We start from the raw sequence: 16047 nt of genomic DNA, 5'->3' as shown, positions 1-16047 counted from the left end.
CTGGCCGATCATCTAACTTCAGTACCTTAGGGTTTGTCACTCATAGGGCTGTTGTGCCAAGAGCTAATTGTAATGACTTGCATAGAGGAAACCCTTTACAGGGCATGTTTCAGTGGTCTAAAATTCTGGGCCCTAGGCTACATAACCTTGGGTGCCAGTTACTGGCACCTTACCTTCAAGCATACCTACAATGTTTACTTATAGACATACACAGAGTGGGGATGGAAAATCCTGTTTAACCAGTTAACCGGTTAAATGGGACTCGGGGGGGGGGGGGGGGGGGGGGAGGGTGCTAGGAGGGACTGCTCCAGCCAGGCTGGAGGGCCACCCCCACAGTGTGGCAGGCCTTCCTTGGTCCACTTCAGCATCAGGCTGGAGCCTCCGTGTCAGATGGGGGAAACTGCTCCAGCCTGGTCCTTGGGTACTGGTAAGCATCACCCAACTGAAGTGCACCTCCCCATTCCGTATTAATACCTTATTACACTGCTGCCTCAAGGCCAGGCCCTGGTCCCTGACAAGGGACAGGCTTTTATAGCCCTTCTGCAGTGATGCCCCAGTCTGAATGCTGACTGGTTGTTGTGACAGTGACATGAGGGGAGCACTGGGATTACCTTAACGGTGGCATCTGTAACCCGCAGTGGAAGCATAACGCACACGGAGCCTTCTGGCCTCATTTGCAGAGCGGATGGGAACCCTTTCAGGAGCAGCGTGTTTACAACCTTGCCCAGCAGGGCCTGTCACTGGTGGAGGAACAGGCTGCCGGTCGGCCTGGCTGACAAGCCAACACCATTTCAAAGCTGCATAGTGGGGGAGCTGCAGCTCTACAGGTACTAGGACCCAAAGTAGGGGGTGCCAAATGGTTGAAACAAAAATACCAAACTCCCCTCTCCCTCAAAAAAAAATTCTGTTGAAGGGGAAAAAAAGGGGGGAGACCAAAGTTGAGCCAAAAAAAAGCATGTCCCCTTTAAGAGTGAGTGCAGGGATAGGAACAGGGAGCAGTTGAGCATTTGCCCTAGGTCTTTTGGCCAGCAGCCATTTTGTGCCAGCAGCCTTGGGGAATCAGGTAAGGCTGGGGTCAGGGGGCTGGGGGTATTGGGGACCAGGGGAAGGACCGGGGGGAGGAGAAAGAGAGGCTGGGCGCTGAGTGTTTGTAGGGTTGCTTCCTCCTGGCCAAGGAAGAATTCAGAAAATACTGGACATCTCAGGTGTCCGGTATTCACTGCATTTTTTTTTTTAAACCGGACAGGAGGCAAAAATCCTGGACTGTCCGAGTGAATACCGGCCACCTGCAACCCTAACCCAGAGATGTTTCTGCCAAAGCTTCTGGGACAATATTTGCCAATTAAATTGCTGCGATTCCTTCCTGGCACCTGGATCCTGCCTAGCAACCAGAACTGCCTGAAGGCTAACAGCATTGGAAAGGGCAGCAGCTCTCTGTGTGGAGGTAGATTCACACTGTAATGCAAGGCCACGCAGGGGGAGGAGAATTTGAGTCCAGCTTTGGACCCTTGCTCCGAGCCCTGAGTTAGCACAATTCATGTTCAGATGGAAGGGGAATTAGACCTGCTCCCAAATTTGAGCCCTGGGCTTACACTGCTGCGTAGACAGGACTGCCTTGCAGTTGATGGCTATGGAGCTGGGTGCAGCCTTAATTTAGCCCTGTTCTAATGCTAAATTTATTTCATTAATTTTGAGCCCATCCTGTTGACAAAAATGGGATTTTCTAATCTAATTTACATGGAATCAGAATTGTCACTACATTGATTTACTTAAATTAGAATCCCATTGCCTCAAATCAGTCTTTTGATCCCAATTTTGCGTAGCTCAGGAAAACTTTTTAAAGCATATACCTTCATAACCCATGTTTTCAGGGCAGTATTGATTATGGCCCAGCCTCCTGGGTCATGGCTGAGAAAAGGCAGGCCAAATCTCAGCGAGTGGCACTATTAGCCCATGAGACTCGCCCCATGCCAGCAAGAGGTTGGACATATCCCCGCTCCCTATCCTTGGGAACAGCTGTGCTAGGCTAACTGCAGGCAGGAGGGAAACACCCATGCGTTAAAGAGAAATCGTTGCGACAAGGAAGAAACTGGCCAGGCAAGTTCAGCTTGCTAGGTTGTTTTTTGTTCCCCAATGGAAGATGTAATCAGAGTTACTGCTGAGGCCTGAATGAGAACGATGATGCACAGTAAATCTGGGAGAATCCAGCCTCCATCTACTAGACAGAGTGCACAATGGGACTGGGACTTTCCGCACTGCCGAGAGGCGCATCACCCGCGATGCAGCACCTCCGGTCCCATGACAGCGAGGGGCTAAACAGTTTAGAAGTCCACAGTCCCTAAGTTAGAAGTCATAAGGGGACAACTGCCCTGGGCCTTCCCAACTGCTGGCCAGCAGGAGAAAATGCTGCACAGGAGACAGACAGACACGGGCGGGGATATTTTATTAATTGGATACCCATGTGGACGCAGAGGCTGGACCCACAGCTCCTTAAGTGCAGGGGTTGGATATTCGGCCCATGAAGATGATGGTGTTGATGGTGGCCTCCCTGATGAACAGCAGGAAAGGCCTGTTCGCGTTGAAGATCATTTTGTTCATGGGAAACGAACGCCCCGAGATGACAACTGCGGTGGAAGCTGCTGCCTCGCTGCCTTCCTCATTCACCTGCCAACCAGACGGGAGATGGGATTAACGCACAGGAGAGAGGTGCACCCTGCAGCCCCCTCCCCCTTGCCTCCAGGCAGTAGGAGAGCCCAGACTGCTCCACATGGGTCCACAAGCACCTGCCACAGTTAAGGGAGGATTTCCAGGGATCAGTTTAGAAGGTTTTCCCCATTGGTTTCTGGCTCTCGAGCACAGAGAAGACTACCTGGGAGAAGGCCATTATACCAGGATAACCCCCGATGTAGCTGGACCAAAGAGGCCAGATTCTCAAACTCCTCTGTTTCCAGACTGAGGCGTTTGCTTCCCCCCGTGATTTCCAGCCTGCCCCGTATAGTCCCGTGCACGTTGGAGGGACCACCGCGTGCCTGAAAAACAGGCCTCCCAAACGAGCTTCGCTAGTCTCATCAATACACCGACAATCCCGCGTCAAGAACGGGAGGGACTCGTGCCCAGATCCTCAACGGTCCTTGGGCTCCTGCCTCCTGCTGGTCTCCGTGGGAGTTCAGCGCCCGAGAACTTCAGGATCTGGGCCCAGTAAAGGGGCGTAAGATGCAGCAAAGTTTAAATCCACAACGTTCGCTATGGAAACAAACCCAGCGTAAGGATCACTGGCTGAGCGATTCAGCGATGGGACTGGGCAGTATTAGCCAGCCAACCATGGATGAGCCATGACGGATCATATCCTTGGTGCTTCTCCAAATAACCCAGCCCACGGGGCCAACAGCATTGCCAAGGGTTAATACCGGCCTAGACCTGGGGTGAGCATTAAGTGGCCCGGCTGCAGTTCCCGAGTTAGCCCCTGGTGGCCCACCAGGCGCTTTATTTACCAGTGTGTGTGGCGGTACGGCCGTTCCCGGCCAACGGGAGCTGCGGGAAGCCTTGTCTCGGCCCGCACCACTTCCCGCCGCTCCCATTGACCAGAAACGGCGATCCGCGGCCAGCGGCAGCTGTGAGCAGCCAGACCTGAGGATGTGCTGGTAGATAAAGTGTTTGGCGGCCTGCCAGGGGCTAACTGTGTTCGCCTCACGGGCTGCTTATTGTCCATCCCTGGCCTAAACTGCTTCCTTAGACGTGCGCCTCGATTCTACCGTGGAAGCAAGGCCGGGGGCACCACACCAGTGTGGGTGCCACACCAGGGTAGCCGCCCCCAGCGTTCTTAGCACAACGTCGTCCTACTCAGCACCGCTCTGGTCTACCCAAATGACTTAAAATGCTGGCGGCCAACCTCTCCTTGGCCACACGGGAGCTGCTGCTGCTCCCCCGGACTCTCCCTGGGACGGGGCTATTGTAAACAAAGGCTCCAGTGCAGCCAGTGCCCAGAGAAAGGGGCAGGAATTTTTACGGGAGATCGGGGCAGTGAAGCTGCAAGGACCCGATTCTGCAGAGACGTTCACGTGGGCGGAGACGTAACTTTGTGCATTGAAAGTGGCGCCTTCGACTTCACCAGAGACGCGCATGCCGGCTCCTGCAGCTGCTCAGCGCACCAGCTCGGTGCTCGGAGGAACACGCAGACCCCCGCCCCGCCAGCCACTTCACGAAGCAGAGCAGGTGGACTGGAGCAGCATCACCCCACTGTGCTGCTGATGGGGGAGGCGAAAGCTGGGGGCCCCAAGGCCCTTTTAAACCACTTAGGGGCAGCAAGAGAGGCTGAGAGACTCTTCAGGGGAGGCCTGCGGGGGCAGCAGATGGGTCCGGGAGAGAGATCCAGCCCTGAACATGGGTGGTGGTAGGCCCCTGAACATTCCTGGAACCCAGGCACCACGGGCCCACACAACCCGCCAGCTGTGGCCACAGACTAGAACCTAGAAGTCACAGGATTAGATCAGAGGTGGGGGGGGGGAGGGAAGGGGAAGGTTTGTGGTGGTGTTCCAAAAACGACACAAAAAGTTACGAGAGAGAGAGAGAGAGAGAAAGAAACACCACAGATGCGCGATGGGAAGCCCAGCTTACCTCAAGGAAGGCTTTGTGGAAGGCATCAGAGACATACAGGTCTGTACGGCCCTCTGTAACGATACCTAAAAAACCCCCAACAAGCTGTAAGCAAACTGAGATCTTCAAGAACAGCTTTTTGAGAAGACAACACCCCAGGGATAAAGCATTTGGCTCTCACACCAGAGATAGTGAAACTGGCGTGCCAATTCTCTTCCAGAATATGACCTGAGGAAGTGGGTCTGGCCCACGAGCTATTAAACCATCTTGTGGATTTTGTGACCCGGACACTGGTGTATTGATGAGTGGCGAGGCTGCCCCAGGACGCCCCCCCGCCCCTGCTTCGTTCCATTTCCTGGAGCCAACTCTTGGTGTGGGAGCCCGCCAGGACTGACCTGGCAGCTTGGCGAGATCAGGGTCGAAGAGATCCACCAGCCCCATGTGCCGCAGCTTCTCCTTCAGGCTGAAGTTGTCTTCGATGCGGAAGCGGGGGAGGTAGACGGAGAGCGAGATCTCCTTCATCGAGCTCAGCCAGTCCTGCAGCCGCTCTGGGTTCAGGTCCCGCTCCACCGCCCCCAGGGACTTGCCCTTGTTGGGCAGGATGAGAACCATGGTGATGTCATCCCCTTTGTAAGGCAGCTCCACCACCTGCACATGGTCGCTGGGGACGGAGACGTGGCGGAACTTGGCCTCCTGGTACATCATGGGGGTTGTACAGACCTCACCGTCGCTTCTGTAGAACTTATCCATTTTGGTGTTCACAGTTGGGAACTGTGACTTCCAGTGCCCCTGGGGGATTGACACAATCAGCCACAGCTCACACAGAGAATCCCAGCCCTACCGCCCGCTGAGTCACGAGACGGGGCAGAGGGCTGCATTTCTCTGCCCTTTCAAAAGGGACGCTCTCCGGATCATAGAGTATTAGAACCGGAAGGGACCTCCAGAGGTCAAGTCCAGTCCCTGCCCTCACAGCAGGCCCAAGCACTGTCTAGTTCAGTGTTTCCCAATTTTATTTGGCCACTGAACCCTTTTCACGCGAAAGAATTTTGCGGAATCCCTAATAACAGTCTTATATATGGAGCTGAAGAAGGAGACCACAAGAAAGTAAGGATAATAATAAACAAATGCTAAACAAAGTCATGATAGGTAGATTAATCTATCATGGTCAATTTGTGTGTGTCATGGTTACATTTTTAAACACAAGAAATCACACGACTATACCGAAGTAAGGTACTCGCGCGAGCATTGCCTGCGCACGTCCATACAAGCAACTGGTCTGACAGCTGGAGCTTCTACTTTGTCCGATGCAGCGCTAGTCTATTCGCATTCAGTCTCCCACATGATCCAAGCTCCCCGAGAGCAAGTCCGGGGATTTACGGGGGCATAGAACAGGCAATCGCACCACCGCGCGTGCAGTGTTGAGTAGTGACATCATCGTCCCCACTCTCTGGCTAAGCCGGCATTACACAGGGACACTTATCGTGGCAAATACAAATGAAAATGGTTTTCAATAAAATTCATAAATGCTTAAATATTATTTTTTTTTTTTAAATCATAAAATGTTCTTGTAATGGAACTTTCTCGCAGACCCCTTCTTTTCACTTCACAGGGTTCTGCAGGACACCACTTGGGAAACATTGATCTAGATCAACCCTGAGAGGTGTCCCTCCAACCTAGTCTTCAAAATCTCCAGTGATGGCATTCCACAACCTCCCTGGCTTCCCATCTGTGGCTAGCAGCACCTCCCATTCTCCGTGCAGGGAAAGCCAGGAGCGGGGTCAGCTGGGCTGTTGCAAAACTTCTGTGAGGATTTCTCTTTTCAGGAGCAAACAAATCAAAGTTCTATGGAACCTGAACTCCCCAAAGTTTTGAGGTCGAAGGGGACTGACAACTGGAGACAGAGCAGGGGACGGGACTGGATGACCTCTTGAGGTCCCTTCCAGTTCTAGGATCTTAAGGAGCTGGTTCCCCGCAGTTGCGATGAATAGCACTTTGCAATTCTGTCATGAACAGCATGAGAGGTAGCCTCACAACCAACCCCTCCAAATGGTGGGGTATTTTCTGGGATGCAGAATTTGGAGCTGGATTCAGTATCAGACCCTGGCCATGGCTTAGGGGGGTTTGTGTATGGGATTGTGGCACAAAGAGTGGCCAGGCAAGGAATTCTGATCTGGATTCTAGATTCCAGACTACACCTACACCGCCCCCAGGGGTGAGGAGGTGTAGGGTTCTGGTTTGGGGAGGTAGGTTTGGGTTATCACAGACTCCCCCATCAATCCCCACAGGCTGACAGGTCTGAGCCAGTCTGTGCCTGGGTTAGGAGAATGATACCGACGTCTCGTCATTTCCCTAGGGGCGTTGGCTGTACCTTAAAGTAAATGGTGTTGACCAGCACCAGCACAGTGAGCGGGTCAATGGCTCCCTCGGGGATCACGTCAGTGATGCGCTTCTCTGTTTTATTGGACACCCACTCGTTAATTAGAGCCCGCGACTGCTCTGGCTTTTCCTGGAGGAAGAGACCAAAACAAAAATAAGTGACATGGGGATTTTCAGCACCCCCCTTGTCTCGCTCTGTAGGAAGCCGCCGCTGCCAAGTGGCGGAAACGTTTCTGGTGCAGACCTGTATTCTGCGAACCGTGTGCAGTAAATTGGGTCGGTAGCAAAACTGTGCTGCCCCCAAGTACACTCAGTCACAGGCCTCCTGGGTCGCAGCGCCCACCCTGACAAGCCAGCATAAGGAATAGGAAAGGGGTAGAAAGCAAAGTGCTTTAGACTCACTTGGAAGTTCAAGGGCCAGAGTTTGGCTCCGTAAACCACTTCACTGATGTTCTGGTAGGTCTCGTTGAAGGTCAGAGACTTCTCCCCAAAGAGCCGGTTGGCCGACACTAGCTCGGAGGACTTGTTGGCCTTTTTATAGAGCCGGCAGTTCAGCTTGGCGAAGAAGAAGTGGATCTGATCAGAGGTCTTCTCTGAAATGCTGTCAAACCGGAACACCTAGGGAAGCAAGGAGTGAGAGAAGGAGTCCTAGACCAGACACCCCATTTCCTGCAGCCACAGGCTAATGGGACCGGCTGATTATCGCTCCACGCCACACAGGAATGCCGGACTGCTCCCTCCGGACTTGGGGAGAGTGCTTGGTTTGTTTGGCTTTATTCACATGGAAGCAGAGATAGGACGGAGCCAATTGACTTGACCAAGCCTGTAAATGTGCGGAGTTTAGAGACGTGCACAAACTCTGCACCTAAGCCTCTCTCTACCGTCTTCTAAGCCTCCGACCTCTCAGTTTTTGTTTACCACCTGTCCTCCGCCCCCTTTCAGGGAGCAGATGAAGCCCTTACGGCTGCTGCACTTGGAATCAGGAGACTTGGATTCCCTGAAATCCTGGGCAACTGGAAAACCCACGTTCAGTTCCCAGCTCTGCTGTGCGACCTTGGGCAAACCACAAAAGACTTGTTTAATATCAGTGCCGTTACACCACCACTATAGGACCCATGGGGATGTGCTTAATCAGGAATAAGCATCCAAATGGGGCATTACACAAGTACAAATTGAACCTCTCTAGTCCGGTACTCTCCAGTCTAGCAACATCCGTGGTCCGGCATGATTTGAGTGAGCCGGATGTCCACTTTTCATGGGTGTGGCCAAGTTTCCCGTGGTCCCATGAAGTTTGTTTACAGCCACCAGGCCTGGCTCTCAGGGTTCTGTGCTGTTGTTTAACTCTAAAGTACCCCTCAATGTCTCTGAAGAGCCCAGGAAGTAGTTCCATAATGCTGGGCCTCCCATGGTCCGGCAAAGTCTTTGGTCTGTTCCCAAAGGTGCCGGACAAGAGAGGCTATAAAATTTTGTGCATAAAGTTTCACAACTCCTTGCTTTGCCCTACTATAACTTTCCCAGGCACAGCTCTCGCCTCAGTGCCCCTCTTGAAAGGGATGGCGGCACTTCCCTACCTCCTAGTGCTGTTGGGAGGCTAAAGGCATTAAGGATGGCGGGATATTCAGTTACAGCCACCTTAGCCAGACTGATGATGGCTAGAGAGGAAGCTGGTGTCAGCAGAAGGAGCAGCACACCCGGCTCCCACTCCTGTGCCCAGAGCACCCCTCACCAGGTTAGTCCGAGCGGAGCAGAAGCAAAGTGAATGACACTAGAATCCCAAATACAATTGGGGCTCGCCCACTCCGCCCTGCGGGCAATGGATGGAGCTGGTTTCTGGAGCTGTCGCTTTGCTAAAGCCCCTCAATCATCTACTCAGCCTTTGCCCTGCTGCAGTAACCACGGCTTGGAGATCTAATGCCAAACAGAAATGGGCACAAGCCATTGATGGTCTCGGCAGCAATCCTCTCTCCTGGCTTCTGTCCCAGGCATGCGATGAAGGAGCTCCCTGGAAACTAACTCTGCCTTGGCCACAGGAGACTCTCAGCACCACACAAGCTATGACCTAGTAACACCGGTCTAAACTCTTGGGCAAACCCGAGAGCCCTGCTCCTCGCTTCGGCCGCTCTCGGCTTCAGCTTTATTTGATCTATTGCCCATCTTTCCAGAGAGACGCTCGTGCAGGTGGAAGCTGCTGCAGTCAGCCTGGGAGACCGAAATCCTGTTTAGCCCTGGAACAGGAAGCAGCAGGGTAACCCTCCCCAGCATTATGGACACATGCCTCAGCGCTGACCCAGGAGGATATGGGGTTACCATGTTTCTGTGAGGTTTCCACAAGGAAGATCTCTCCCTGCGTGTCTAACCTCACCCAACTACACAACTGTCTGGTCCACTCAGAGCCGTCTTTGCTTTCTCCTCCCTGCCCCCAGAAGAGTTTCCCTCTCCTTCACTTGGAGCCAACAGACCCAAACCCAGCAGGGAGCAAGAGTTTACTCCATTGGAGTTACAGGAGTTGGGATTCCCACAAGACCAGGAGAAAACCAGTCCGGAGCTTCCTGCAGCGTTCTCCATAAGGACAGAGATGTCCTGACAAGGGGCTTGTTTAGCCGATGGGTCTCTTCCTCTAAGCAGGGAAACCTCCTGAGGGGAGGATCCCTGGTGGGAGCTTTACCGCTGACGAGAGCTGGCAGCCAGCCTTTAGTGACCTCACTCTAACTTCAGCAGCTAGAAGAGGTTGAGATGGCACCACTCACCTCCATGAGCTGCTGGAGGGTGCTGCCACAAGCACCGAGTTTGGTCATAGCGAAGGCTGTGGAGATGCTGAGGGGCGACATGAAGATGTTTTCGTTGTCATTCTTGGCATCTGCCAGGTGCTTGTAGAATTCCATGGCGAAGCGGGTGTTGGCCTTGGATAACTCCCAGACACGGGGATTAGTCAAGTCTGGGATCTTCTCCTTCTCTTGCTCCTGCCCTAGCCCCTCACTCTCCTTCTCGGGGTTACGGTAAATGCACATGGGATTCACCGGGATGTCCTTTGGCTTTGCAGTGCAGATATCCACCACGTGGTGATGAGCAGACGCTGCACCCCACAGGCCTAGGATCAGCCACACGAACAGATGCATCCTCCTGCAACCAGAAAGAGACGTTACAATCTGGCTGGAAGCCCTGCAGGAACCATCCCTCTGAATGGGCTCTCAGACAGAACAGCCCCTGCCTCAGCCTCCTCTCCAAACTCACTGGCCCCTCTGGCATCTTCGTATAGAAATCGGTCCATGCCTCTCCACATGTTCCCTGTCCTTAGTGGGACACAAGCGCCACACTCCGTCCCAGCTCTACTTTATGTTACTGAAAGTTATCGACATGGGAAATACCAAGTCAGAAGAGAGAGGACAAGAATATGGTCTTTTAGAGGGGGAGTTCTGCAAGGTGCTGAGCAGTGGTGCTGTGGTTGTTTGAGGATCTAATGCAGTTCACATTCATTAACACCCACTGTGCCCCCGCGCAGCAAGTCGCTGGTACTGAAAGGCAAGTCAGGCCAAGCAAGAAAGGGGCTATTTTCACAATGCCACAATATGGCACAGGTTAGCCAAGTAACTATCACAGACTGATGGTCATCTCTCTGCTGTAAGCAGGGATTTTAAATCCCACTTTCTATTTGGCTCTGATCAGTAGAGCTCTGCACGGATACAGCTTGTTGTACCTGCATCTGCAAAAGCGAGCTAAGTCTATCCCACATCCACAGATGTGATCTGTGGACAGAAAGCGGATATCCACCAATCTGCAGGGTTTTAGATACAAAATAGGCATCTGCAAAAATGAACCAGATATCTGCAGCCACATTTACGGATGCGGATACCTGTGGGTATCTGCGGGTTTGCAGGGGTCTACTGTTCAGCAGTAGCAGAGCACCCATAGCGTAGGTCTGGGGAGGAACACACAACATTTAGCAGACCTATACCTAAGGCTTCTGTCACCATCTGCATTGCTTAACATTGGGTATGCGAAGCATGGCTGAACATTGGGACTGTTCAGATATCCCATGCACTGAAAGCACACAGACCATGTTCTCCTCTGGCTTGAAGAGGTAAGGAATGGAGACTTGGCTACTCACCCAGCACTCAACACTCCACGGAGAGCCTTTGCAAAGAGATGGCTCTATCTTTCTTTGGTTTTCCCTTGTAACCAAGCATTGCTTCCCGCACAGCTAGGTTCAAGCGGGGATGCATTTATCTGGAGGGAATTCCAGAGTTATGGCCCCACTACCAGAAGAGCACAGCCCCAAGCAGTACAATTTGTACTTAAAGGGATTTAGACACCCTGGCATTCGGAAGGAAAGGTGGTTCTGTGACTTATGACACCGGAGAGGTGAGTTCAATTCCTGACTCAGTCACAAACTCTTGTGCCTCACTTCCTCACCTAGAATGGAGCAAATATTTCCCCCTTCCTCTCCCCCCGCTGCTGTGTCTCGTTTGATTGCTAGATCTCCAGTGCCAAAGTCACCTTGTTAGGGGTCTGCATCGTGCTTTGCACAACCAGGCCTTGTCTCGATGACCGTGGGCCATCGACCTAAGTCGCACAACTTCAGCTACACGAGTAACGTAGCTGAAGGCAATGTACTCAGGTCTGCTCACCACAGTATCTTCGCAGCAGTAAGTCCACAGCTGAAGCTCCCCTGTTGACTCCATTCACTCTCCTTGTTTTAGTGGAGTGCCAAAGTCCACAGGAGAGCGCTCGGACGGTGGTTTATCACATCGCTGCCCCTCGATCCAGAGGGCAGGGAAGACATGCCCTGAGGCCCTCATCTTGCTGGAGGGTGGAGTCACTTTATTAATGACCTAACAGCTAACAATGCGGTGATGACACACCATACCGAGATACCTGGAAACAGGATGAAGAGCCGCAGACCAATAGCTGGGAAAGCTCCCTGCAGTGCTAGCTTCTGAACATCTTTCCCAACGAGCAAGGGGTCCAGGCAAGACTGAGCTGGGCACATGCCGGATCTCTGCGGTGGACCTGACTAGCCCGAACAGCCCTTGCTTTCCTCACTTTTAGCCGGTGGCTCTTTGCTGTGGAAGGTTATTCTGGGTATTTCAACTGCTCGCCCAGCATTGTATCAGTGTCGGATTTTGCATCATAGCTCCCGTTTCAGGAAGTTGCGAGAAGCAGCAGCAAGCTGCAGGCCACAATTCGGCTCTCTGTCTCACCTGCATGGACAGGGTTATAGGCAGGCCTGCTGTCTGACAGCCTAATGCCTGAATAATGTGAAGCTAAAATCTCTTGCAAAGATGTGTGCCTTAATGCTCATCCGCACAGTGCCTAGGCGTTACTTTTTGCAGAACTAGGTGAAAGCTGAGCTGCATTCTTCAGGAGTGAATTCCACAGACCCAAGACAAACCTCACTGAAAGGTGCTCAGAGCATGCATGCAAGCTTGAATACGGCCGAGGTGGTCATGAAGAGATCACGCCTTACTCCGCGAGAAGACGGAGAGTGGTCTTGTTGTGCACACAGAGGGTGGAATTCTAGTCTGGCTGCAGTCAAAGGCTAAACAGTGGTGCCAAGTTATCACCCTTAGATTCAGTAGAAGCAGCATTTCGACTCCTAGCAGGATCACTTCAGACCAGCATACGTCAAAAACCATGCAACTTACCTTGAGTAAGTGATGCAGATGAAACATGACACGTGCAAAGAAACCCAGAACAAGTAACTCCACCCCAACTCAGAGATGGCATCTGCCATGCCCCAAGAGCCCTTGTTACTTTTCAGGACAGCATTTGTCCTCGTGATCTTGGCTAAAATGCTCCCCTTCTCCTGCCACTCTTGTGCAAAACGCCGTGTGGCAGACACTCCCCAGCCCAGAGGTGGGTGCACATGCATAACTTGTGGAGTGCTTTAGGATCCTTTCAGGAGAGGTGTGCTAGAAACAAACACTGTTGCTGATTCGGAGCACGCCTGGCCACAGAGGGGAAGATTTTTTCCCTTCCTCCTATACTAATGCTGGAGGAGGAGGGTTGGTAGAGAATGGCTCGATCAGCTCAAAATCACCTCTTGCATTGTTGGGGGGAAGTTCAGGCGACAACCTCATCCCCTGGCAGCAGCAGCGGGGTCAGTCAGTGAATCAGTCACTGTCCCCTCCAGCGCTAGCCACGTTTGCTCCACAGCTTGCCTTCTGCACTGCTGTCCCAACCCACCGCCAGCTCCCTGGCGGACACGCGCTCCCTCCACACCATGCTAGAAGCAGCGCCAAGAAAAAAAAAAAGCAGGATTTGCTCCAAGCGCTTTAATATTAAGGAGTCTAAGCTGCTGCGCTTTTATTTTTTTAAATTCCCAAGAAAAGTTGGTGCCTTCACTGTGGGCCCCCAACCGGAGATAAACAGCATTTTAGAGATGCTGGGGCTTTCCAACCCTCCCTAGCACATGAATTGCTCCCTACCGTACAGTTTCAGAAGTCACGGGTTTGTAGGCATTCTAGTAGGCAGCGCATGATTTAACCAGGATCTCTGGGGAACCTAGACCAAACTCCCCAAAACAGCCCCTCAGCACTACAGTCAGGGAGCCCCAAGCAGTCCTGGTGTGGCTGGAATTTGTAGGTTTCTACGGAGCGGGATGAGTCTGTGAGAAGCCCCGTTAATGAAGATGAAAATGGCATTGGAGGAAAGCAGGACTGGAACCAAGTCCTCTTACCTTGAAGTGGCGTCTCCGACTCCTTGCCTGCAGATTAGGGTAAAATCAGAGACAAAGCTAGTCAATAGTAGCTTCTGCGCTGAATTTCTGCACTCCACCAATGCTCAGTCCCGTCAGGGGAGGAAGAGAGGGAAGAGGTGGGACGTTCAGGGCAGAGGTTGATGACCAACCAGTGGAAGGTTAAGCAAAGAGTTGAACACAGCAATGTTTGATCTGAAAAAGGTTTTAAAGTTCAGACTGACAAGGGAAAGTTTGGTTACCTCTTTTAAGAAACACCCGCCCCCCAATCCTGGGTAACAACCACAGAGAAAGTTTTCCAGAATTCAAAGGAGCGTAGATTTAGAACCTTGGTGGAGAAAGTGGGAGGGATTGGCCTGAGCTAACAACCAAATACAAGTTTGATTTGTATCTTTTCCATTCTGCAACATACTTGGCTGAATCACATTCTTCTGTCTTTTAGAGCTCCCATTACTCAACCGAGGATCCATGATCCTTCTCTACCTCATAAGTGGCACGGATAGACGCAGGGTGCGGATCTAATTCAAGGTCTCAGGTGGAGTTTGCTTTAAAAACGCAGTATCATTCGATTAAAAAAACCCATCAGATCTATTCTATTATGCAATAATCAGTAATGTCGTCACAATAGAGGCAAGTGCAAGAACCACACAGGAAACCCTCCGTTGCAACCCTGCAGGCACGGCCAGCAGGACCCCCCAGGATTACACACAAAACCAAAGTTTTTGAGAAGTGCTGTTTTCATTCCTGACACAGAGCAGTTCTGGTAGAACAGGATCTTTGCCATGCAAGTTACTGAGTAACACTGATTTGGAGGCATTGTTTGAAATGCCTCTCCATGGGAGAAGAGCCATAAAGATAGTGAGCCTTAGCACAGGTCAACTAGAAAGGGGGCTTAAAGGATTATCGGACTATTTTTTGTAAGGTGCTTAGCACTCACATAACCCACAGACTTCAATGGGAGTTGGGGGTTCTTAACACCACTGTGTGGCAGTGTGGAAGAAAGAAAAATCAGATAACTGGTTTCAATTCACCAAATATCATTTGTAGGTCTTTTAACAGAGAACTTGCAGTGTAGCCAAAGGAAGGCATTTGTCATGCCCCCCCCCACCTTAATTCATTGGGAATATATATATATTTTCCTCCAGGACAAGAAATGTACATTTGCATTCTCATCGAGGAATTAGCCTCTCCTGCAACAATGGGCCAAGAGCCATGCCCAGCGCACCATGAAGTTGACAGTTACCCACTGTGATGGGTATTGGAATGGCACCGCCTCACAAGTTAAGGATGAAGAAGCAGACCTGTGGTATTGGTAATATACACACATACATAGGGCAGCTTATATTGGCAGAGGGTTTACTGTAGTGCAGATTTGGGACCATCTAGCCAAGATATAAGCCTCGCTGCTCCAAAAGTGATTGGACGTTAAAAAAAAAATTTTTTTTTTAAACAGCTTACAGGATTGTTTTAGCAATGGTGGTCCCATTAAATCCCCTTTAATTGGTTAAGGAAGTAAGGGCAGCCCTCCCCCACCATGACCTGGAGCAGCACCTGCTGTCGGGTGCCAAGGCTTGCCACAGACAGGAGCTGCTCCAGATGACCAGAGCAACCCTTCTCCGCAGCAGGTCCACTGTCCGGCAGGAGCAGCCCGACTGCTTGCAGCAGGCAGGAAACTGCTCCAGCCCCCACCAGTTAACCTTAACCAGTAAGCTTCATCCTTAGTAGGTGAGGCTTACCAGTTAACCATTCACATCCCTAGTGCACAGGGCAAGGATCAGTATCTCAGGTTCCTTAAAAAAAAAAAAAAAAAGAATAGTCTTGCAACATCTTAGAGACTTACAGTGAGAGCTGGGGCTGGGGCCCCTCCCATACACTCACCCGGTGGCTAAGATTCCAAAGATCAGCCATAGTGCTGGTAAGGTCTCCCACCTTCAACTCCAGGGGAGAACAGCCACAGTTCTCACCGGAGAAAATAAGAGGCTTTGCAGTCTCCTGCACTACTGCCGGGAAAAGTAGACTGGCCTGCAGTACGTGTCACTCACCTAAGTAGACTGCCTTTTGAAATGCTGCTAGCCTTTGGATGTGCCCACACTTCTGTGCAATGCCTGGGAGTAGCAGGTTGGCACCCGCCACATCCACAAGGGGGCTGCATGAGGCAGTGGAATGTGCATGCCTCAGTTTCCCCATATCAACACAGTTTTACTCTTGGCAGAGCCATGAACCTATTGTAGGTGGCTCATGTTTCAGGGGACAAAGGGTGTCGGGGTGCTTCTTAGCAGCCTAATAAGGCCTTGACCCCCATGCCGCAGAGGAGAACAAGGCACTGTAGGTTATTCAGGGCGGCTGTAGGAACGGTGGCCACAGTTTGTGGCACAGCGTCAGAG

General features: G+C 51.8%; 2 protein-coding genes across 2 annotated transcripts in view; both read right to left on the bottom strand.

Moving 5' to 3' along the window:
* Positions 1-2424: 2424 nt before the first annotated feature.
* Positions 2425-13802, bottom strand: SERPINC1 (serpin family C member 1). The gene is made up of 7 exons (XM_006139359.4): positions 13646-13802; positions 9717-10089; positions 7372-7587; positions 6962-7099; positions 4989-5382; positions 4615-4679; positions 2425-2664 (listed from the first exon to the last, which is right to left on the bottom strand). The coding sequence occupies exons 2-7, from the start codon at positions 10083-10085 to the stop codon at positions 2491-2493; spliced, it is 1356 nt and encodes a 451-aa protein (XP_006139421.1). The 5' UTR covers positions 10086-10089; positions 13646-13802; the 3' UTR covers positions 2425-2490.
* The window catches only part of RC3H1 (ring finger and CCCH-type domains 1), an 88088-nt gene continuing 85760 nt past the window's right edge, over positions 13720-16047 (bottom strand). Inside the window, exon 21 of the transcript XR_012906052.1 lies at positions 13720-13858. The gene's annotated coding sequence lies outside the window, so the exon portion shown is untranslated. The remainder of the gene's footprint in view (positions 13859-16047) is intronic.

Source organism: Pelodiscus sinensis, chromosome 9 (genome assembly GCF_049634645.1).
Source record: "Pelodiscus sinensis isolate JC-2024 chromosome 9, ASM4963464v1, whole genome shotgun sequence".
NCBI classification, from domain to species: domain Eukaryota; kingdom Metazoa; phylum Chordata; order Testudines; family Trionychidae; genus Pelodiscus; species Pelodiscus sinensis.
The sequence above is the reverse complement of the archived record's forward strand: the minus strand, read 5'-3'. Positions and strand labels throughout refer to the sequence as shown.